The following is a 23,150-nucleotide window of genomic DNA, read 5'->3' as shown; positions in this document are numbered from 1 at the left end:
AAGGGAAGTGGCTTAATCTGAATATTGGAGTTGCTATGAAACTATGTGTTGCAGCAGCAAAACATATTTACTTGGATTAAAGCAGGAAGGGATGGCAAGGAAACTTAGATCTGACTTGTTTTCCACAAAGGAATAATAAAAAAATCATTGAACTGGGTCTCCAGATGACTATTAAAAACAGTATAAACTACCTACTAAACTACTGCACTTGCTAGCCTGAAGATGGAAAACAAATCCTTATCGTCTGGTCTACTAGTGCCATCTATTGTGTGCAGGGAAAAATACAGATACTAAATGTCAACGTTGCTTACTTTCTCTTTAAAATGTCAGAAATATTCTTTCTGCATTACAGTACCAATTAGAAAACACAGCCAAAGCTCATATAATAACTTTTATATATATATATATATATAATACAGCAAATTAACCCTCATTGCTATGCGATTTACTGTAGTATATGCAAAAAACATTTCTCAGTCACTCACAAGGGGCTGACAAATAGAAAACATCATGTAGACTAGATGGTGAAAATTATTCTAGCATAACTCCCAAGAAAAAAATAGCTATTTCTTATCACTATGAAATATGAAAATATAGACAAAACTCCTGTTGCAAAGCAACAGAAGCATACTGTGACATTATCTATACTAACCTGTAGAGATCACTTGGATATAAAAATTTAAATAGCATTATTTAAGAAGAGTCATCCACAGCTAAAATGGTCCAAGTTGCTAGAAGAGATTTTTTTTTTTTCAATTGCTGGCCACTTTTCAACTCTTATTTCAACAGAAAAAATAATTAGGTTTTTGACTGAAAAGCTGCCTAGTGCCACAGAATAATCAAAGTGTTTTCAAAAGCTGTTCACTGCACAACTGAAAAGGTAGTAAACCATTGTCTCCATCTGCATGTTGACACATGTTGATGTTTTTTGGCCTAATAAATTGAATAAAAGGCAAACTGTTGGTGACACATTCTTTTGGTTATGAATGTAACTCATATAAAAATGTACCATCATAAAAATCAGAAAAACTGGAAGAATATCATTCAGTAGTTCTTCAGTCCTCAAATTAACACATCGATTTGGGCAAACAAAGTTACCTTGATTCAGTCACTTTCTCTGAAAAAAACCCTAATTTTTTTAGGAGACTATAAGCACTCTAAAGATTGGCAGGCTGGATATTGTTCTTTTGAGGAGGGCAGAGTACCAAGAGATTAAATAAGAATGAACTTGTTTCAGAAGCCTTGTCTTGGAATGGTGTTCTGGTAATTTCTTGCCTAAAGCAGAACAATACAAATATTACATACCCCTTCAAGTGTGCTGGGACTCACTGTAACAACACATTAATATTAGCAATAGTTGAACTTCAGGTTAATGTAATTTCTTTTATCAATGTAAAGGAATTAGTAAATTGATGAGCTGAAATCTGTTATCATTTGAAATAACTTCAAGCTCCTTATGCTTTAGCTTAAGAAAGCTAGGAATAAAATGTGATAAAAGAACAGTACACAAAGCACTAAGAAATAGGGTCTTTTCTTAATATGGCCTTCAAAATATCAGGATGGCACTTTTCATGGTTGATATACATTTTCTTGTATCTCTGATCTTCACTTGAAGGAATGTGTGGCCCTTGCCAGGATACCTACTAAGCAAGACATAAGTCTTGCATTTATCAGTAGCAGGTTTGTTTTTTAACATGATTGTAACTAAACCTCTTCAAGATAAGCTGAACACTGTGGAAAGCAAATTTGCCAGTGAAAACCTTTTTTACCATTTTAATTTGGAAGAACTTGTAAAGAAAAAGTGGACTCTTTTAAGTAGTGCAACAGCTGAATTTAATAGTTTAAAATACACAATAAAGGAAATATCCATAAATGACTAGTCTTATGACATCACTCTCCAAAACACACATTTGGAAAATTGGCAACTGAAAATCATCAAGATTTCTGCATAAACTGTGACAGACCATGGCAAATGTAATTTTCAGAGAACTTGATTGAGAACCACGAAGTTAATGCGCTAAATGGAGGTAGTGAATCAGTCTGCAAAAGACTCTTGTGCTTCCAGATTCTTGCAAGGTCTGACTGATCAACTAGTTTCTTTTCAAGTCTCTCATTACAGAATTAAGTTTATAGCAGCAAATATGCCATATCTGCACTACAGAAGCTCTCTAGGATTTTTTTTCTTCAGTTGTATGTATCTAAAATACTCATACTGAACACCTGAGAACTACTCGTGCCTTTTCTTATTGACTATTGACTCCAAATGACTTTTTGGAGGTCCTCTTCATTTCATCACTGCAAGTTAAAGTACAGGCTGGAAAACTTCTCCTATGTATTAACCAAATTGCAGTAAGATTTCTCTTTAGTAGACCATGCACAGATGTAAAATTACTTTCTCTTCTCACTTCAGTTTTAAGCTTCCTATGGTCAGCAGTGCATAAAGTGGAAGAAGGGGTAGGGGTACACTTTTACAACATACATTGCAATGATGATTAGAAAATATTTTCCAAGCAACATAGTTTAAACTTCTCCTAGGATTTGTATACGGTGTCCACTAGCAGAAACAAGTAGCATGTGTCGCAATCTACTGGCTGCAAATTTCTAGTTTTGAAACAAAGATGCCTGCTTCGACTCAAAATGTCTTCAACAGTCCTTGCAACTTAACACAACAGGAATTCAACTTTAGTGTCTTCCGTTGTCTTTAGGCTTTCCAAATTATTTGCAAAGTGTATTTTCTCAACTTTAATACTACTAATTAGACTATAGAAAATGAAAAGTATGGCTCTGTCCAAAAGGGAAGAGCTGAAGAGACGAAAAGTCTGAATGACTTTTAAGTGCTTCTACAGATTGATTCTATTACAATATATTTAATATATCAAACCATGTAAAAAATTATAAAACATTTCAAAAAGGTAGCAGGAACATTGCTGCAAGTTTTAAAAATGTTTTAGTGGATGCTGTTATAGACGTTGTGGAGCTAATGGCAAGGGTTCTTTATACAACTTTGAAAGTCCCCATCCCTCTGCACCATTTTCTGTAAGTAAAAAGAAATCGAGAATATTCATACATATAAAAAGTAATTTTCTCCACTACCAGGAGTCTTCATGTATTTCTGTTGATATCCTTAAAGAAACTCTCTAAAAGAAAAATAAAACAAGATCAGCTTAAGATAAATTAATTTCACAGTTCTGTAATAAAAAGTGCAAGGAGATAAAACAACAACAAAATATTAAGTTAAATAAATACTGTGATTTTTATTATATATAAAAAAAGCTTTTGTTTTTCTGAGTCAGGTGGTTGTTTTTTGTGAATTAATGGATTGGCTTTCTTTGAGCACTGGTTAGGACAAAAAGAGGATAGAATATTAAAAGTCTTTTGGTCATTGTCAAACGCTAAAATTGGACTCCATGCTGGTTTATAGCTGGGAATTTTAAATGTCTGCATTTGGATTTAGGTTAATTCCATCACTTCCTTTTATTAATATGTTCAAAATATTTACATATAGTTAAATTTACAATGTTGAACACTTCAGGATCTGTGATCTCGAGCAGACTTACCAACTAATTTAGCTACTCTGAGGACTGCAGAATTGTCTGCAAATATGTATCTCCAAGGGAAGAGTCTGACACTTCATAAAACAGATACAATCATCTATGTAGACAGCAGAGAGTGACAGACTGGCAATAAATACCTCCCCTCCAAAATGGTAAATTTAATGATGCATGCATTTCTGAATGGCACTTCAATATATTTTGCCAGTTTTAGAGGGCAATTATATGCCTTTAAGATAAGATGCTGTATAATTTTCAACCACTACTTTTTTTTTTTTTTTTAAGTGCTTTGTTCTGAAGAACCTAATTTTTAATTTTTTTTAATATAATGAAAAGCCCTACAGCCATAGTCTATTCAGTACTATTAGTCAAAATCAACAGCTACAGAAATGTTTGCTATTGGTTAGGAAAATTATCCTTAGCTGAAAATTTGTGTCTGTATATGTTTATGAAAGTTATGTACATATTATACATTTTAACCACTTCCATGCTGAGCAAGCACATAAGTGAAGAAGCCAGAGGACTGAGAGAGTTCTCACAATTTTTCCTCTCTTCCCACCTCCACAAATTCTGGATATTGTTTCCAGCAATTTACCACAGCCTCAAACGGCTCATGTATGTGCTCTTGATTATTAATTAGTTATATAGTTATGCAAGTGCTTGGATTTAGATTTCAACTTTCCAGGACTTGTGGGAGGCAATGGTATATATGAAAGACCTGAGTATAGGGCGTGACATCTGCAGTGATTGCATCTGAGTTAGTTAATCTTTGTAATTATTATATAAAGCAGCAGTTCTCAGTCTTTTCCACCTTAAGCTCTCTATTCCATCTTGCAAAGATCCAACTACTTTATGGGGAAAACAAACATCTAGAAGTCTGAGAAGGATAAGGAGGCCATGATCCTACTAACACATACAGTAATATCCAGGAGGTTTTGTCCTCAAATCTTCACAAGGCACTTGCCATAAGCAATGTTATTTTTTAATTTATTTTTTTTTACAAGTTCTTTTGCCAAAGTTAAGCCTCACACATTCGTTATTTCAGCGTTTTGTATCTCTGTACCAAACAAAACCCCCATGAACACTGCAGCTAGAACATGCTGTGTACACAACAAGAGCTGGTGAGGCAAAGCTTGGGAAAGTAAGTTCAAGGCAAGTTCATGCCTTTCACAAATCACGTAAAAGTGTTTTCTGTTTAACTAATCTAGTATTTTCTCTTCCTTAAAGTCAGGCTTGATGCATCACCAGATCCAGCCACCCAAACCAGAAAATTTTCACATCAGTACTTTGCAAAAAGTATTTTATCTTCTTCACATCTTCATATCATGATGGAACATATATAAAAATGTTTTTAAATATATCAAAAATTTTTAAAAAGAAAGGAAAGATCTAAGGTTGAAATGCACTGGACTATTATAAAATCCCTCAGGTGGAAAGAAATGCAATTTTAGTTGCATCAATTATTTTGGTGCACCTTTGGAGGGCCTCTTTCCATAAAAAGATTAGATACAAGTAGAAGATATTAATTTACCAAATAATTTTCATGACCAGACAGCTATTAAACTGTTAAACAGGTTGATAAAACTGATCTTTATGTTTTAAAAACTAGAGGAAAAGTATTCACTAGTTAGAGAGGAACCAGTTCTATGACTGATAAAGTTTGGTTTTGTATAGCTTTGGTGTATCTAGAAGAGTAAAAGCATGGTAATTTTCTATTGCATTTGTTGTTATGCAATTCATGGCACTTCTTAGTCACTGCTAAAATATGTAGATACCAACCTGAAAATCTCTAATGAATGTTAAAAAGAAGAAGATAAAACCAAAGGCGACTGTCCATTCACAAATTGCACTCATATAATGATAAGTATAATCCTGATGGAATGAGACATAAAATAAATTTTCAGATAAAACAAATATAGAAAATAACTGTGGAATGCTATAAAAATAGAAATTGCCTTTTGTAAATTCAATAAATATTCTAACTTACAACTCATCAACCCAACACTCTGTTGCATAAAAGTAAATTCAGATTTATCTTTTACAGAATGGTAAGTATATTTATCAAGACTGCCTAAGTTCCATTAAGCAACATCTTGTGCACTAACAGAAAAGACAGCACAATAAATCTACAATTAGCACAAGATAAAAACATAGCTTAAATATAATTTGCACCTGAAAAAAAATTAGTTCTTATATGAAGGATACCAAAGACCCCATATTAAAAACTTTTACTCAGAGCCACTGAGCTTGACAGTACTATCCCCTACAGTAAACTCTCATAATATATTAAAATGAAAGGATACCCTCACATAACAGTTCCTGACAAGACCTTTGTTTTTAAGTAGACCATCATGGAAAAACTGTGTAATATGACACAAAGAGAAAGTAAAGCATTTTGTAACATGTCATCAACAAATATGCCATCTGTTTCAGTAAAAAAAAAAAAAAATTCTCATCCTTGCTTCTCAAGTTAACAAAAAACTTCAAGAGAAAGATATTACTAAGATTATCTAACTCGTGAAGATTTATCTCACAGCTGCCTTGCCACTGTTTGATTGAAGTATATTTGCCAAGATGGCTTTTATTAAGCTCTTCAAGCAGGATATGTGCTCTGCATTATTTAATGTGTTTTTTGAAAACCTCCATGTAGCAAAGTTTGTCCATAAAGAAAACTTACCTTTCATAGTTACTATTCTGAGAACACTGAAATCAGCTCAAATACCTGATACTGACTTTGGTATGCTTCAGGTCAGCCCCTCAATGTGTAGCACAATAGTAAAGAGTATTTAATAAAGAATGGTGAAAAAGCTGAGAAAACGCATGTTGTAAAAAACCTCAAAAACTTCAAAATCAAATTGGTCCACTTCTGTTTCATATGTAAAGTTCATGTGACTATAAAAGCATGTAGAACCACTCAGTTCCAGAGTATTATTTTTTTTTTTAACAATTTGTTGTACGGGTAAGTTTCAAATGCTTAGTTAAAATGAAAGTCTAACTCTCTGAAGATTGACCCATCCGTGACAAGTTTTCTTACCCAACCGGCAGACAGCTTTCTAATGAAGAAATAACTGGAATCCAGTGTTCCACAAATTACAGATTTCATAAGCCTGTTCATGATAATGTACTATTTAAAGTCTCTGAAGTGTTTGTAATGTTATACACTTTTAGATAACTGTAACAGCATACCTCAAATAATATGACATGGGGTCAGTTGGATACCTAATGAGATTTTACCTTTTCACCTGGAGTCCAATCGATTTTTGTCATGGAAATTCGTGAAGCAAACACAATCACTGGGAAAAACACAGTGTAAAGGAAACTGTAAAATTTAGTGAGTAATAGTGAAAAAGTCTGCTTACAAAAAAAGACACTGTCTCCCCCTTCTGTAACACAGGAGATCCTAAACAACCAGAATATCAAGTCAAAGTATTAAGAAGACAAGTAAATGACACATATTATTGGAAGGTAACTTATAGCAGCAACATTAAAAAAATAAATCTGCACAAATAAAGGCTTCTGTGGGTTCTTCCAAAGTACAGAGGGTAAGGAGCGACACTCCAAAATTTAGATTACATTCACAATCGAGAACTGTGGGAGTAGAATCCTGTACTGTTGGAAGGGGAACCATGTTGGTTTCCACTGGTCCACAGTAGGTGACTTGATTTATTTGTATGACTGGGGCCCTTTTTACAAGACCCTTTGCAGCTGCTGAAGCCAAAAGCAGGCTGTAGCTGGCTGGCTGATGTGATGATCTGCTGTGATCACTTTTCAACACTGGCAGATCACCTGAAGACCAGTAAAGTCAGTGGGATGGCTCTAATTTCAGCAGTCTGTGGGAGAAGCCAGTAAGTGTCTTGAGAATGTCTCTAGGGGAGGCATCTAATGAAGTCAAGCACCAACCAACATATTCAAAAGGATCTGCTTAGGCTTGAAGGAAATCTGTATGCAAATGGTATTTTATATGGCTGTCTGTTTAGGTTCATTAGGTGCTCCCCTTTTGCAGGCCTTTCTCCATACTCTCCTTCAAATGAAAGAGGTTGAAAAGTTGGTCTAGCTTTATTATCATATGAATCTATGAACAATACCGGGGCATTAGATTTTGATATAGCACTGAAATAAGAGATACAACTTTTTAGAAGACCCCAAAACTCATCTTTATGATACTAATTGTGTATTGACGTGCTATTTGCACTATTATGGCAGAAATATTAGAGATTCCAAAGCAAAGATTGTAGCCTCATTTTCATCCTTTGTCAGCAATGGTTTAATTTAAAAAGGAAAATCACAAACACATAAAGGGAAAACCATGGCACACACCATAAAGGATACTGGGAATGAAAGCAATGCATGATATTACAGATATGGCCATCCTTATGTGACACATAAAGTAAGTGTTCCACTGTGGACAGGACTTGTAAGAGATTATAGACTGAAGTGTAATGTACAGAACGCCTGAGCCAAATGCCACCAAAGCTCCTATATCATGGACAATGGGAACAGACAGCTCCTGGAAAGAGAATCAGCACAATGGTTAGCAGCTACTACTTGTACAGTGGAAGGTATTGAGGAGCCCTGAGAAGGCAGTAGACATATTATGTTGAGCACCTACAAGCAGTGGGAAACAGTCACTTGTCCCAGTAGTCTACACAGGGAAGATAAATGAAAATGGAGAAAGAGTAGCTCAGGCAGGTAAATGAACCATGTCCAAAATTACCATGTCAAAGTCCTTTCCTGTGTTCACATAAAAGCGTAGATCAATTTTAGTACTGTTCAACAGCTGGTCTATTACCAATTAATGTTTCCACAAACAGGAACTGTCTTGTAATTTTCTTACGAGGTTCCTATACCTCCTTTTTACCTCTACCTCACCAAAGATTTTCATTCTTTGGTGTTGAAGGACTACTCTGCATTTGTGTGGCAATACTCTAGCGAATGGTAAAGTTTCATGGGAGCTGTTCTAAATAGTGACTGCTATAGTTCCATCCCCCACCCTCTAGTGGCCAGCCACAAGGTTCTGGGAAATAAGTCAGCAAATAAGTTCTTGATATGAACGTCTTACACTGTCAGTTTCATGGATTATTCAATCCTCTTACTCTTCTCCACATCGTCAGCCACTTATATTCAAGTTCCACAACACGTGAATGTGTATAAAATTCCAGTATCACTATATGTGGCCTATATTTTAGTAATATCCTACCTATGGAAGATTCTCTCCTTTAAAACACAAACAAGTAGAATATCCAGTAACAAAACAAATTAAGATCCTAAATAAAATACTGTATTCTAAATGTTACAAAAAATTACAAATACCTTGAAATCCAATATCAGACAAGTAAGGTAGCTTTAAAGATCCTTTCCATCACCAGAGCATAGCAAAACATGTGCTATGAACTGACCTGCCACAGTTCTGTTTTAGTGATTCATCGAAGCACACCTATAGACTTTCATTAGATATTTTAACATCTTTCCTGCCTGGAGGCCACTGTTTTCTCTGTCTTGTAATGATGATTATGTTCACATGCTCTTTCAAATTATTTTTCTCCACGCTTTTCTTTCTACTCATTCCCTTCTATCTCTCCATGACATACTAAGTTCAGTCAGATTTTAAAGCATGTTCCTCACACAGGTTTTTAAGTACATATCATATGTATTTGTATTTTATTCTCCTCTATTCTACTTTTTGCCTTCCATACGGGAATGACAGGATTTGGTATGGAAAGCATTCAGCAACGTTTTTGCATTTAGCCCCTATACGGAGTTTTTTAAACATGTCTCTCATGATTGCTCCTATCAAACTGCCAGAGCTCCCTGAAAAACCCCATCATACTCAATCAATCATACATACATCATTCCCTGCAGAATCTGGGAAATGTTGCTACATCTGCAACAGCAAACCTCCAAGCTTTCTAGTCAAAGAAAGCAAGATCTCTCTTTAATCATGTGTAATAGCCAACAGGCAAAATCAGATCTGCTAAGACCTGGGTTTTGGCTTTGCCTTATTCATTAAAGGTTACAAGATTTTTCCTTCCATATCCAATTATATTCTTCAAGCTAACCCTCCACCATCTTTCATTTCTGAATATCAATCATTGTGTTATTTAAAAAAGGGAACAAACACTTATTCATGACCATTACTTATTTTCTCAGAAACTCTTCTGCTTTTAGAGGCCAGGCTCCTAGTGTTTTCTTCCACCTCATTCCTCACTTTTGCTAAGTGTTCAGAAACCAATGCCATTAAAGCACCAGGCTACCTACCCCATCTTACAATGAAGCAAAAAAGGGTGAAAAAAATTTCCTTACAACTAATTATGCTACTTAAAAGACTCAACATAAGTGGGACTAGATTTGAGTAAATAAAAGCAAGCCTTAAATACTTCCAGTATAATTTCATACTGAAGGCTTTTTAACAGATTAGGTATTTTTCTTTGGGGAAAAAAAGAAATTAACTGATGTCAAATAGTGTCAATCAGCTCTACTACAGTAGTCAGGTATGGTGTTAACTTTCCTGATGGTGAAAAATACCTGTTACAAAACAAACAGGAAGTGCACATGAATGTGAATTTTGTGTATGATCCACTGATTAGAGGGACTGGACTAAATGCTAAAGAAATAACTTCTAATTCCAGTTTAGCTTTTATCTCCTGACCTGAAACAATCACTTGACCTTGAGCAAATCTCACACCCTCTTCACATTTCATTATTTATTCTACTGGCAAATGGGGATAAGAGTGTATTGTTCACCAGTTGAAAGACAAGTCTTGCAAGCCCTCAATTCCATCTTCCTGGGCAAGTAAGCAACCTCAAAAATCTGCTAGATCAGATCCTTAGCTACTTTAGATCCTCACTGTGTTCTGAACCCTTCCTGCAAACTGCATCTAAAATGGAAATTAAGGTCAAAGCAGAGGAAAGTGAAACTAGGTGATGAAGGAGTTTATGAACAGGCAATGAGACACAATAGAGATTAGATAAGAACCAATATAATTGTCAATGGGCCCCTCTGGGAACTTCAGGATCAAATTTTCTTCTTCCTTAACACTCAAAAAATATTTTGCATTCTTGATTTACCTTTTCCTTATTGAAGCTGAGTTTGTTTTCTATTTGAGTCAAGCAGTGCTGTTCCCTATCATCTAAATTCTTGGGGTTTTTGTGTCACATATAAATCTAATCAATAAGAGTACAGATATTTAAAACTAGAAGAGCATGCTTAGAATAGACTGAAGTGCCTTTGTAGTGTTTGTAATTGACATGCAGTGCCTGGAGGTAAAACTAAAATAAGGAAGATATGTCTAAGAAGGGGGTTCTTGTCTGAAAATACCATGCAAAATTGCATGCAAAATTGTATTGGCTGCTGAAGCCCTGACATTGGTTTCAGTTTCTCTGTATGTTGTCAGGTCACTATAGGAGCATGACAGTATTTGCCAAAACATTCCCGAAGGCAGACCATCCTATAAAATAAATAATTCAAATGTTTCCACAGATTTAAAGGCAATATATCAAACTACCTGCCAGTTAAACTTGACTTGATTATTAGATGAACTCTTCAGTGCAATTTCCCTAATACTTCTTTGTGTCAGAATCTACTCTATCGTGTCTCCTCACTGGAAAAGATGAGAAGAGCAACGTTTCAAATTTTATCCTCTCTACTGAATTTTCTTTCAGATACTGAGGGCTGGACTTCTGCAATTTAAAATGAGATGTCTTATCCTTTTTGCCAAAATAAGTTTTAATTCTACATGTATCTATTAAAAGACTTAACATGTTGCTATGCCACTTACAGACTCAAAACAATGGACTAATATTCTGCTCAGTGTTCTAACCTGTCAGCTAAGCCTAGTTTATTCTGTAGAAAATGCTGCTGGTGTGTGTGCCATCACTCAGGTAAAAATACAGGTGCTTTTGCTAGTCTGATTTATTCTGCCCTACTTGACAGTAAGCAAACTAAACTGCAAACAGCAAAGCTTTTTTACAGTAAAATTTTTCACAGTGAAAATTTTACAGCAAAAGCATCTACATTAATTTGTTTTCTAGTACAGACTTGTAACAAGACAAGCAAACACAAAATCCCTTACTGACATAATGGTACAAGCAAAAAATCTAGTATATAGGGAGAAAGCAAATCTGTCTTTTTAAAGCTACTGAAAAAAGGCAAGAGCAAGACATTCTTACTCCATTTGTAAAGGATCCACACTGGGATAATGTCAACCACTCTGATCTATTTAATTTTTAAAGTGGTAAAATAACATTAGTTTAATTTATTATATGAAATTTGTGGTCATACCTGAAAAGTTGCAACTATGCCCATTCCAGTACAGCCCATCAATCCAATACATAATGAAAACATGTTGCATGAAGGCCTAACAAAGTGTGATGACTCATTTTGCTTCTCTATTAATAAATATCTGATGTACATTGTAATTACACCTGAAAAACAAAAAACATGTATTTTGTTCAAATATCATGTATTGCTTGCACTTTAACAGCTTTCTCTGTAACATATTTGCATACAGAATCAAATTACAATCATAATACAATAAATAATACTACCTTTTAACACTTACTGGGTTGAAGACGAAAGGTAGGGAATTTCAGATGTATTACTTTCAAGATATAACTATCTTAACATTATTTTAGTCTTAACATCACACATTCATGCTACATAGAAATAAGTGCACAACATTTCAGGAAAAAAAAACTTATTTAAATCCCATTCTTCTGTGCATTTTAGGCACAGGGGCACTGACATTCCACATTAGCTGTTACAGAGAGATGAACTGTAAGATAGAACTGGGAGACTTTATTCTGCTCTGATATACAGTCGCCCCAGAACCACACCTCCTTATAATGGATGCTGAGTAAATTTCTGTAGAGTGTAAACAGAAAAAATACAACCAAGTTGTGTATCAAAAAAATATCTTCAAAGCTTCTGTGCCAAATCTGGCTGCTCTTTAGTACAATAGAGCCCCAAACCCACTACACATATGTTTTATTGCAGCCTGCATGACCCCAATATGCAGTTCATTCCTGACAAACACCTATTCTGAATTAGAAGATCGTGGTTCATCATAGAATATAGTTTCAGTCTACCTACAGTTGGAAAAATAAACTGGGTAACTTTGTCCAGGCACTATGAGGTTACATGAAACACATCAACATGGTGTGACTGTATAAGGCTCTTAGAAAAGGTAAAATATGTGATTTCTACTTTGCATGAAGGCCACGATGGACTACATGTGTACAGAGGTATACAGTTCTTGATCTTCCATCACTAGAAGTGAATAGAAAATGCCAAACTTTCTGATTCAAGGCCAGTAGGTGTTTAGTGGAGGAGTAGGCGCCTGGCAGAGGAAAACAGGTGTTGCTTCAACACTGGTTTTCCCTTTGCTGCAGCAACCTAGAACCTATTGTTGCCCTATGTCAAATAGGCAGTTTTTGAAACATAACTATGCTTTCTTCCACTTTTTATTTCCAGCTGCATTGACTGCATTGCACTGGTGAGTTTCTCTAAAGAGATAGAAATGCCTCTAAGCCTGTACTTACTGACCCTAAGGGCCTGGCCTTCTAGATATTACTTTGTTATGGCTTAAGTGGGCCAGACTTACTTTTTTGGTATCCATAGGAGGACCTAGAGAGATGGTCTTTAGGACCCTGAAGGATCTGGGAGAGGCAGAACAGAGAGGGGTCAGTATTCCCTCCCATTTCCTGCCATACTCTATAAAAGCCAGGAAGACTGGAAGCCCAGCTCCTTTTTTTCTTCTCCCTTCTTCCTTTCTGCTGCTGCACTAAGAGGTCTTGGAGAGAGGCTCCCACTTTTCCATCAGCTCACCACGTTCTTTTCAGAATCCAAACCCATTGGGTGCTGGGAAGAGCTGTGCACCCCTCTCTGGAGTTGGCTCTGCTGCAAGGGACCTTCAGACACCTATCTCTGTGATCATCAAGACTGGGTTTTGTATATATTTGTATATACTTGAATATATTGTTCCTCATCCCATATGTTACTACCTTTTTATGGTTCCAGTAAACGTGTTCCAGTTTTAAGTCTCTCTTCCTTATTCCCCTTTTATCTTCCCTTGAGAGGGTGGAGGTGGGTAATGGAGACCAGTTCTGTCCTTTGTTTTTTGGTTTGCCCTAACCACTAAACCAAGACATCCTTCCATGTATCTGATACTACCATTTGACTGTGGAGTATTTTTCTGCAAAATACTGTATGGACTGCAACATAAGCAGACGGCTTTTGCTAGTTTTAATTTCTTTGCTATGTTCAAACCAAGTACCTCATACGTACCCAAAAGTGCTGAAATATTAATCATAAAACCAAAGATACCACTCTCTGGAGGTTTAGTTCCAGTGTCACTAAAGCAGGGAGAGAGAGAAGAAATTAAAAATTGAGATATGCGAAACATAAATGAGACATACACGTGAAACCCCAAGAGACATGTAACTTATGTGAACCACTGATATGTGCAAAAAACATTTAAATATAAAAATTGGAATGTCACCTGCTGCACACTTGAGCTCCATTTGAAGTACTGAATCTTTCTTTTTAGAAATAAATAATATTTTTAGAGCACATTATTTGAACTGTTGTCCTGATTTTGCTGGGACAGAATTATAAAATATTTTTTTCTGTTCAGAGAAACTGTAGTTGTGAGATGCTGCAGAGTCCAATTCTGTGAGAACAAAAGAGACAAGATGTGTGTTTTTCTTTTATACCCAGTTCTGGTTTGTAGGTTTCCTTAGAAACCAAGGTTGACCATAGCTCTGAACCATGCAGGTGCAGTGGGCTGGGAGGGGCAAAGCCCAGGGCAGCTGACCCAAGCTGGCCAGTCAAAGAATTCCATGCCATAAACATCACCCTCACTATAAATTGGGAAGTTCGTGAGGATGTTTTGGGGGCTTCTTCCATGGCTGTATTCCTGACAGTGTCCCTTCTGTCTTGTCTGTTGTCCTGTACCTGAGGCCTCCTCCTCCTCGCCTTGCTGTGACTGTCGCGTTCTGGCTGGAGCCATCGCGCAGCATTCAGCATTCCCTGCTGGGAGCACACAGCTTGTGACTGCTGTCTGGAGCTGAGTATAACTTTGTGTCTTACCTTAGTATTGGGGCTGATATTAGTTCATTATTATTATCCTATTAAATCTGTTTTAATTTCAACAGAATTGAATCCCCTTTCCTTTTCCTGAATCCCTGTCCCAGGTGGGGTCGGGTGACAGGACAACTAACCAACCCGTCACAACTGTATTCCTTCCTTTTCTATAAGCAAAATGCAGAGATGCGACAGAGCCATACTTTGATTGTGAATGACATAAATGGTTACATAAACAACATTTTAGAAATGACATTTCTTTCATCTGCTAAACTAACAACTGTGATAGAGCAAAGCATATCTGATTTCATTCAGTATCCTAAGATGTGAGAGAATTTGGCCTAATTTCCTGATTTGTTTGAAAGGACTTTACCCCAGGAGAGCAATTGTGTTCCAATGCCTGGGAGCATTCTTAGGCACTGTTTAATTTACTAATGTAGATACAGCTTAAGAGTACTCTAGGTCCAAGGTGTTGTAAGTTTCTTCTGCTGAAGCAATTCACCCTCACAGGGGATAATTAGAAGTTCAATGGGCCAGGCAGACAGACCATGAGTGTGAGAATGTCTACATAATTTATACATATTCATACATGCAGATATATATATGAAAAACATCACATATACAAAATATATGTTTTATAGAAAATGGAATAACTTTATCATAGAATCCTCTTCTCTCTTTTCCTTACATATGTACACACACTCACACAAACACCCACACCAGAGAATGCCCTTTCCTCACAGGGAGGACATACTTCTAGGAGTATGTGGGTTCGAGGCCCCTCAAACAGGACTCTTTTATACAAGGTGAGTGCTCTGTTGAAATAAGAATACAACGATGTCATCACCTCTTTACACTATTTTTTCTTGTCTAGCATACAGCCAGTCAAGGATATCTATTTGATCAGCTTCTGTTGGTCAAGCCAATGGAAGACATGTCGCTCGTAAACCTTTACATAATTTGGGTATTACTACTATCAGTGGCAAGAGGTATGTTTGTGTGTGCAACCAGAGGCACCCAAAGAAATCCACTGCCAGAAATGTAAACTAAGGATCTTACCTAATGCTGAAGTTCAGTGGAAACAGCATATATTCTGCAAAATATTCTGAGAAATATCTGAGAAATGTTCTTTTAGGTCTATGATGAGACAAATAGGTACTAACTAAATATTTTTAAAATGTGATTCAGGAAGATTAATATTCTTCATTCCAACTGAGAGGCTGGACCAGTTTCATAGAATCATTAAGGCTGGAAAAGACCTCTAAGATCATCAGATCCAGCTGTCAACCCAACACCACCATGCCCACTAAACCATGTCCTGAAGTGCCAAGTCTATACATATTTTAACACCATCAGGGATGGCGACTCCACCACTTCTCTGGGCAGCCTGTTCCAATGTTCAACCACTGTTTCAGTAAATTAATTTTTCCTAATATCCAACCTAAACCTCCCCTGGTGCAACTTGAGGCCTTTTCTTCTCATCCTATTGCTGGGAGACGAGACCAACACCAACCTCAGGCTGTTGAAGAGAGTTAAACTTCCAATGCAAAGCTTTGGAACCTACCACCTAGTGCAACCAAAATGACAGGTGCTCATCATAAATGGGATGTTTCACTTTACATAAGTAATAATTCTTAAAGAAAAATTTTGTCAGTTCTGTTAACTTCAAGCCAGAAGAGTATGACCACATCAAAATACTTATATTTTTACAAATTATATTCTCTCACAATCTCATTTTATATAACAGAAGCATTTGTGCAATCAGTTGCTGAGACAACTTATCAAGAACAGCAGGAAGCTTATGGTGAAGGGTGAACACCTTTGTATGAAAAGCTGATGCAAAAAATACAGAAAAGTCTTATATTTCTTTTGACTGGATTGGTCCCAGATTCTCAGACAACAAAAGCTTGGACCAAGCTTTGAGACAAGTTTTTACAACTTTGCAGGCATTAAGAACCCTTATTCATCTGTATTTTCTTGCCACAATGCTTTCTGAGGACTTGCTCCAGCTTGTACTCTGTGTTAGTCTTGTTTCTTTTTGATAGTGGAATTGATGAAAACAGTAGAGTAGCTCTCTTTTTTTTTTACACTTCTGAAAATCATTTCAATCTATTATTCATTTAGCCCATTTTTTAATCCTGAATTTCACATCTTTTCCTCATCTTTCTGTAGTGTTTTCATAAATATGACAAAGGACTCCATTTAAAAAGTGGGCCACTTGAGAAAATCTTGAAGGACTTTTGCAAATCAGAAACTGCTCTATGCTAAGTAGAGGACTGTGATCACTTCAAAGCTTTTGGAGGACTTTAGGTGAGAAAAGAATGGAATCGGCACATGCAAAGAAAGCCATCTGAAGTTCTTGGAACACTTCACATCATAAGAGCAAACCAAATAACTTGAAATTGCACTGAACTCCATTCACTTTTTAATTAAAGCTTTTCTCAAGCTAAAGCTTTATAGGTGAATTTTGCTGTTGTTGATTTTTAAGCTTAATAATCTTAGTTGTAGGCTTTTGAGAAATTTCATACCAAGAACATTGTATCATATCTACAATGCACTTACAAAGTACTGCACTTGATTTTTAAGGATACAATCTTTTTAATGCTATGTTTCCACTAAAAAATCCCTGAAGCTAAATGAAAACATGGGTACATTTTTGTTTTACTTCTTCTCTGTTGCTTTGTGAAACAGAACAAAAGAGTATTCTGCAAAAGAATGAAAAAGAGTAATAAAAACGGCACATATGAAACAAAAACTCGTGCTCATTTATTTGCGATGGTGCATAGGTGAGCAAAACTGACATGGAAAAGAAAAGGAATCTAGTATGAAAATGTCAGCATTTGTGTCATTGTCTCATGTAGTAGAATTGTACAACCTCTCAACCAATTTTATGAAGAGTGGAAAAACAAGTAGGTAGAGGAACCTGGGAATAAATATATTCGGGCCAAAAGATCAATCATCATCAAACTTTCTTCATAGCCTTCACAAACTGTTTCTCTCCAAACTGGAGTTGCAAATTATTAAAGTAGGAAAATTATATTCTGCCTACAGGGATCCTGATTGATTCAGAAGTACTAACTGGCAGCAAATACCTCAAGTAAAATTCCCTTTACTCTTTCACTGAGAATTCAAACCAACAAACAGCTACCATAGCACACCCAAATTAGTTTGGATTTCGAGCAGTATGAGCAAGAGAGCTAATTTGGGCACAATCTAATAATCTTTTAGGCTTCTGCTGCCAGAAAACACAATCTCATATTCATCTTTATCTACCCAGAAATGTATTTATATGGTTTACTTGATGAGACACCAGCATAGGCTCAACAACAAATTTAGATGTAGGTCTTTCTTTCATTGTGATAGCTGTTACATGATAAATAAATAAAACTAACAGAGTTACCTCAAGGCATTCACAGGGTACTCGAGAAATTTAAAAAAGAATTACAGAAATGCTGAACTAAACTTTTTCAACATTTTTTTCTATCGTGTAACTGGAATTTCCCCACACAAGCTCTGTTTAATTTTTATAGTTAATTTTAAGATATTGCACAACCGAAATGTTGCAACATTCTTCCTCTTTCTTTTTTATCAGACTGAAGTTTCACTAAATCACGTTCTTAATCCCATGATTCAGTTTCTTAGGCTAAAGAAATTACTTACAAAATAAGAATATGAACTCTGGTATGACTATTGGCCCGACTACTTAGAATGAATCATCACGTAACTCCCAAGTGCACCTTCTACAATGACCATATGATTTGACTATATGCTTTTAGAATGATTACAGATTTTTCACCAGTAGTCAATGTATATCCTTAGTCCAAATGCTGTGTTAAAAGGACATAAAAATAACATCTGTCTTTTAAAGGACTTTACTAGCAAATGTAGAGGGCCTGAAATGTGTTTTGGGGATTTTTTTAATCACTGACAGAACCTCATATATCAAGTTTGTTTTGTTTTGTTGTTTTTTTTACGGTTGTGGACATTTAATGTGATTCCTTAGTTAAAGGATAACAGTGATTTTTTTCCAGTGAGATGTTCAGTTAGATTGATTCAGCTGTGACAGTTGAGACACATTCATCAAAGTTACAGAGCTGTGATTTGTAGGTTTTGTCTACCTCTCTAAAAGCAATGACACTTACAATTGAGATATTTGTGCTTTTAAAATCTTGACTGCAAACACAATCATACATGAGAAAAATGTCCTGTTCTCTCATGTCTGTTTTTTCAAGGACACGGCATAAGGTGCAACATAAGAATAATCAGTCAAGTTTTTTACTACAGGACCTCAAAACTCTTCTGAGAACAAACCATGTACTGAGCATGGGCACAGCTACATCAAATAGTTTTTTTTTTTCTTGGTTAATAGGGGTTAAATTGCATTGGATACAAATGCTTTTGTGTCAGTAAAACTCTAAGTAATCAGCGGAGAACACAAGTTTAACCACAATTGTTAGGAAAGTAGGGTATTTATGTATGTACAAGAGAACAAGGCTTTCCAAGAACTGAGTCCATATTTGGGTGCATAATCTTAACTTTTTTTGCTAACGTAAGCATGAAGCCCAACTTTCTTTGGCTCAGTTTGAACGAAGCTCAACTTTCTTGTGGGTTGGGGTGCTATTTGCATCATCTCACTTGCTTATTACCATAATTTTCTATTAAGTGTATGTGTGTATGAATCAGGTTAGTATCCTTCTGAAATTAAGCATGTCCACAAAGTCCTTCCAGGTACTAGGTCTAGATGTATCTTTAAACAGGTAATTGAAAATCTTTTTTAGTTCCTCTGTATATCAGAGACCATTCTTGGATTTCTGGGTTATCTTTAATCTTTTACCAGGGAGATAATAGTAATTTCACCGTTCAGATTGAAATACTAACATAATCAATAGATAACCAATTATGTATACAGAACTGTGCTTAAATGGCTAAGGTTATAGAAAACAGATGCCAGTCATCTCTCGGGGGGGCCTTTTAGACCCATTGCTCCTAACCTGAAACTCTAAAAATGCATGTTTGTGGGTGTCTGTGTCCTACAAAGCCTACTGTAGGGCTTCAAGTCCTCTCACCATTCGCTGCACTTTGGCCCAGTTCTGGAGTTACACAAACAGAACTACGTTTCTACCACTTGTTTCAGGTCCTTTCTACCACGTTTGTCAGCTTTCGAGACCCGTGGCTCTCCGGCCTGGGTGCTAAGGTGTGGTGGGTGACAGGAGCACAGAGCCGGTCCCCGCTCTACCTGCCCGCCCCGCCACCGCTCCTCCTGCTGGGAACCCCAAATCCGTGCCACGACCCCGGCCCCAGCCGCGGGGGAAAGGACCCGCGGAGCTGGATCTTAGGGAGCCCCATAGCACCAGGGTAAGCCTTCTCCTCGCAGCACGGGGCCGCCCCACAGCCCGGCGTGTTTCCCCATCCCCATCCCCCGCGCCCCGCCGGCACCTCAGGCGCTCCCACCACCGCCCTCGCCTCACCTGATGTAGGGGACCAGGGGCTCGACGTGCCCCGCCAGCACGGCGATCGCATAGGAGATGATGAAGGCGGCCGAGGACCAGATGACAAGCAAAGCGGGGACGAAAGCCACGCCGGGCATGCAGCACAGCATCGCCGGCGGCTGCCCTGCCCGGAGCATCAGCGGCTGGAGCAGCAGCACCCGGCCGGGCTCCGTGGCCGCGCCCTGAACTCACGGGCCGTGACCGAGGAGTTGAGGGACGCGCACACACTCACACACACACTCACACACACACACACACACACAGGCACGCACGCCGGCCGGTTCCCGTCGTCCGCCCCACACGTGGCTTTCTCCGCCAGGCAGCGGCGCTGACGGCCCGAAGAGCCGCGGGGATCCCCGGGCGCCCGCAGTCTCCCCTTCGCTTTCGGTTCTCCTCGGCGCTCCACCCGGGGCAGCCCCGCGCCCACCCGCTGCGCCGCGGCGAATGGCCCGGGCGGTGGGGAGCCAGGAGGCCGGCCCAGGTGGTCCCGTTCGTCTTTCCCCTGTGGTGGCACCTCGAAGGGCTTTCGGAGGGTTTCTTGCCGACTACAGACAGCCTCTCCGCAGCTGCGGCCCCGGGCGGGCTCAGTGGCTGCCGGCTGCCCTGGCCGCACACGCCCTGGTCGGGGCAGGGAGGCGGGCTGTGCTCGGCGGACCCTGCTGGGGGTGCTGCCAGCTTCCGTCTTCACAGTTAGCTTGGAAAGGAAAAGGGCTAAAAACGCGGTCCAGTGCTGGCGTTTAAGGAAGGCTGTGGGCTTCGCAGCTTGTGCTCGCTGCGAGGCCGGCGTGAAGCCCGGAGATGTGTGCAGGGCGGAGAGGCTGGAGAGCTGGGGGGCACGGCAGGGAAGGGATACGGTGGTTCAGACACGGTGGGGTCCGCTCACCTCAGTGTGGAGTCCTGTGTGGTACAAAGCCCATCCACCTTGGACTTCCATTTCAAGCACATAATGCACCCTTGATTTGCAAATCTTCATAGGGATTCGCTCTTTCACTCTTCAGGGACTGGAAGGCTGCTAAAGACCTCTCCAGAGCATTCTCTTCTCCAGGCTGAACAACACCAACTCTCTCAGCCTTCCTTCATTGGGAGGTGCTCCAGTGCTTGGGTCATCTTCATGGCTCCCCTCTAGACTCACTCCAACAACTCCATGTCCTTCTTGTGTTGGTGGTTCGAGAACTAGACACAGCACTCCAGGTGGGGTCTCACAAGAGCTGAGTAGAGAGGCAGAATCACCTCCCTTGACCTGCTGGCCATGTTTCTTTCACTGCAGCCCAGGATACCACTGGCTTTCTTGGCTGCAAGCGCACATTGACAGCTCATGTTGAGCTTCTCATCATCCAACACCCCCAAGTCCTTCTCCTCAGGGCTGCTCTCAATCCATTCGCCAGCCAACCTGCAATTGTGCTTGGGATTGCCCTGACCCAGGTGCAGGACCTTGCACTTGGCCTTACTGAATTTCATGAGATTGGCATGGGCCCACCTCTCAAGTCTGTCAAGGTCCCACTGGAGGGCCTCTCTTCTCTCCAGCGTGTCAACCACACCACACAGCTTGGTGTCGTCAGCAAACTTGCTGAGGATGCACTCAAGTCCCCTGTCCATGTTGCTGACAAAGATATTAAACAACACTGGTCCCAGTACCAACCCTTGAGGAATGTCACTCATCAATTATCTCCATTTGGACATTGAGACATTGACGGCTATTCTTTGAGTGCGACCAGCTGGCCAATTCCTTATCCACTGAGCGGTCCATCCATCAAATTCATATACTTCCAGTTTAGAGACCAGGATGCCATGCAGGATAGTGTTGCACCCTTTTCACAAGTCCAGGCAGATGACATCAGTTGCTCTCCCCTTGTCTACCAACACTGTAACCCCATCATAAAAAGCCATCAAATAGGTCAGACACGATTTGCCACCCTTGGTGAAGGCATGTTAGTAGTTACCAACCACCTCCACATTTTCCAAGTGCCTTAGCAGAGCCTTTAGGAGGATCTACTCCATGACCTTGCTGAGCAAGATACTTTTGTCTCCTTGAAAATATATTGTGAGTCTTGTCTTGGTGCCTTCAGTAACATTCCCTGTAGTGGAAGCATAGTAAGTTAGAAGGTGAGTACTTTGCATGCCTTTGAAGATAGTAGGAAGTGAGATAGAAATTCAATGCGAGGACTTGGGACAGTGTACTTCGGTGTAAGTACAGAAAAGTAATCACGCAAATTCTTCTAGTGCTAAGACTGGAGGTACTCTAGACCCTATGGTTTTGGCAGTAGCATGTTGCTCACTTTCTTAACGTGTAACTTGAATCTAACTTCATGTTTTATACTTGAGCACTTAAAAAAAAAAAAAAAAAAAAGCCCGTCCCTTTTCATATGGGCTAATACTTTTGTACTACCCTGAATGAGAGGTACTTTAAGTACAGGGAAAACAAGGGTTTGAAAAAAACCCCAAACCTCACAAATTCAAGCTTAATCTTCCCAGAGGTAATCTATCTTCTAGTACTTTTGAGTAGCAGAAATTTCTGGCTGAAAAAAAGCATTTATTTATTTTTAAGTTAGAGATGCAAAAATAATTGAGCAAAAGCTCTCTTAATATATACCATTTTAAAACTTTTTGTTTAATTAGCCCTTAATATTAAGTTTGTTTGTTTGTTTTTCCTCTTGAAATATACAATTAAAAGAAATATTATAGAATCATAGAATTGTTAGGGTTGGAAGGAACTTTAAAGATCATCTAGTTCCAACCTCCTGCCATGGGCAGGGATACCTCCTGCTAGATCAGGTTGCTCAGAGCCCCATTCTGCCTGGCCTTGAGTCATACAGGCACTATATCTAGTCTCTTTGGTAAATAAATGGACTGCACAAACGTATTGCTGCTTACTGTATTTATAGAAATAAAAATAGAATTTGACATTTATATGTGTTAATAATGTAGGGTTCTGGTTTGCTTCCTTGCAGAAAAGAGGACAGGATTCGCTTTATTTTAGTGCATCAACATTTAAATAACATAGTTGGAAAAATGTTTCCTCCACTGTTCTGC

General features: G+C 38.4%; 1 protein-coding gene across 1 annotated transcript; it reads right to left on the bottom strand.

Moving 5' to 3' along the window:
• Window positions 1-1,809: 1,809 nt before the first annotated feature.
• On the bottom strand, window positions 1,810-20,346 carry DRAM1 (DNA damage regulated autophagy modulator 1). Its single transcript, XM_051623435.1, has 7 exons — window positions 20,100-20,346; window positions 13,834-13,901; window positions 11,830-11,972; window positions 7,881-8,058; window positions 6,786-6,844; window positions 5,331-5,423; window positions 1,810-3,137 (listed from the first exon to the last, which is right to left on the bottom strand). The coding sequence occupies exons 1-7, from the start codon at window positions 20,255-20,257 to the stop codon at window positions 3,090-3,092; spliced, it is 747 nt and encodes a 248-aa protein (XP_051479395.1). The 5' UTR covers window positions 20,258-20,346; the 3' UTR covers window positions 1,810-3,089.
• Between the last annotated feature and the right edge of the window lie 2,804 nt (window positions 20,347-23,150).

The sequence above is a fragment of the Apus apus genome, chromosome 1 (assembly GCF_020740795.1).
Source record: "Apus apus isolate bApuApu2 chromosome 1, bApuApu2.pri.cur, whole genome shotgun sequence".
Taxonomy (NCBI): domain Eukaryota; kingdom Metazoa; phylum Chordata; class Aves; order Apodiformes; family Apodidae; genus Apus; species Apus apus.
The sequence above is the reverse complement of the archived record's forward strand: the minus strand, read 5'-3'. Positions and strand labels throughout refer to the sequence as shown.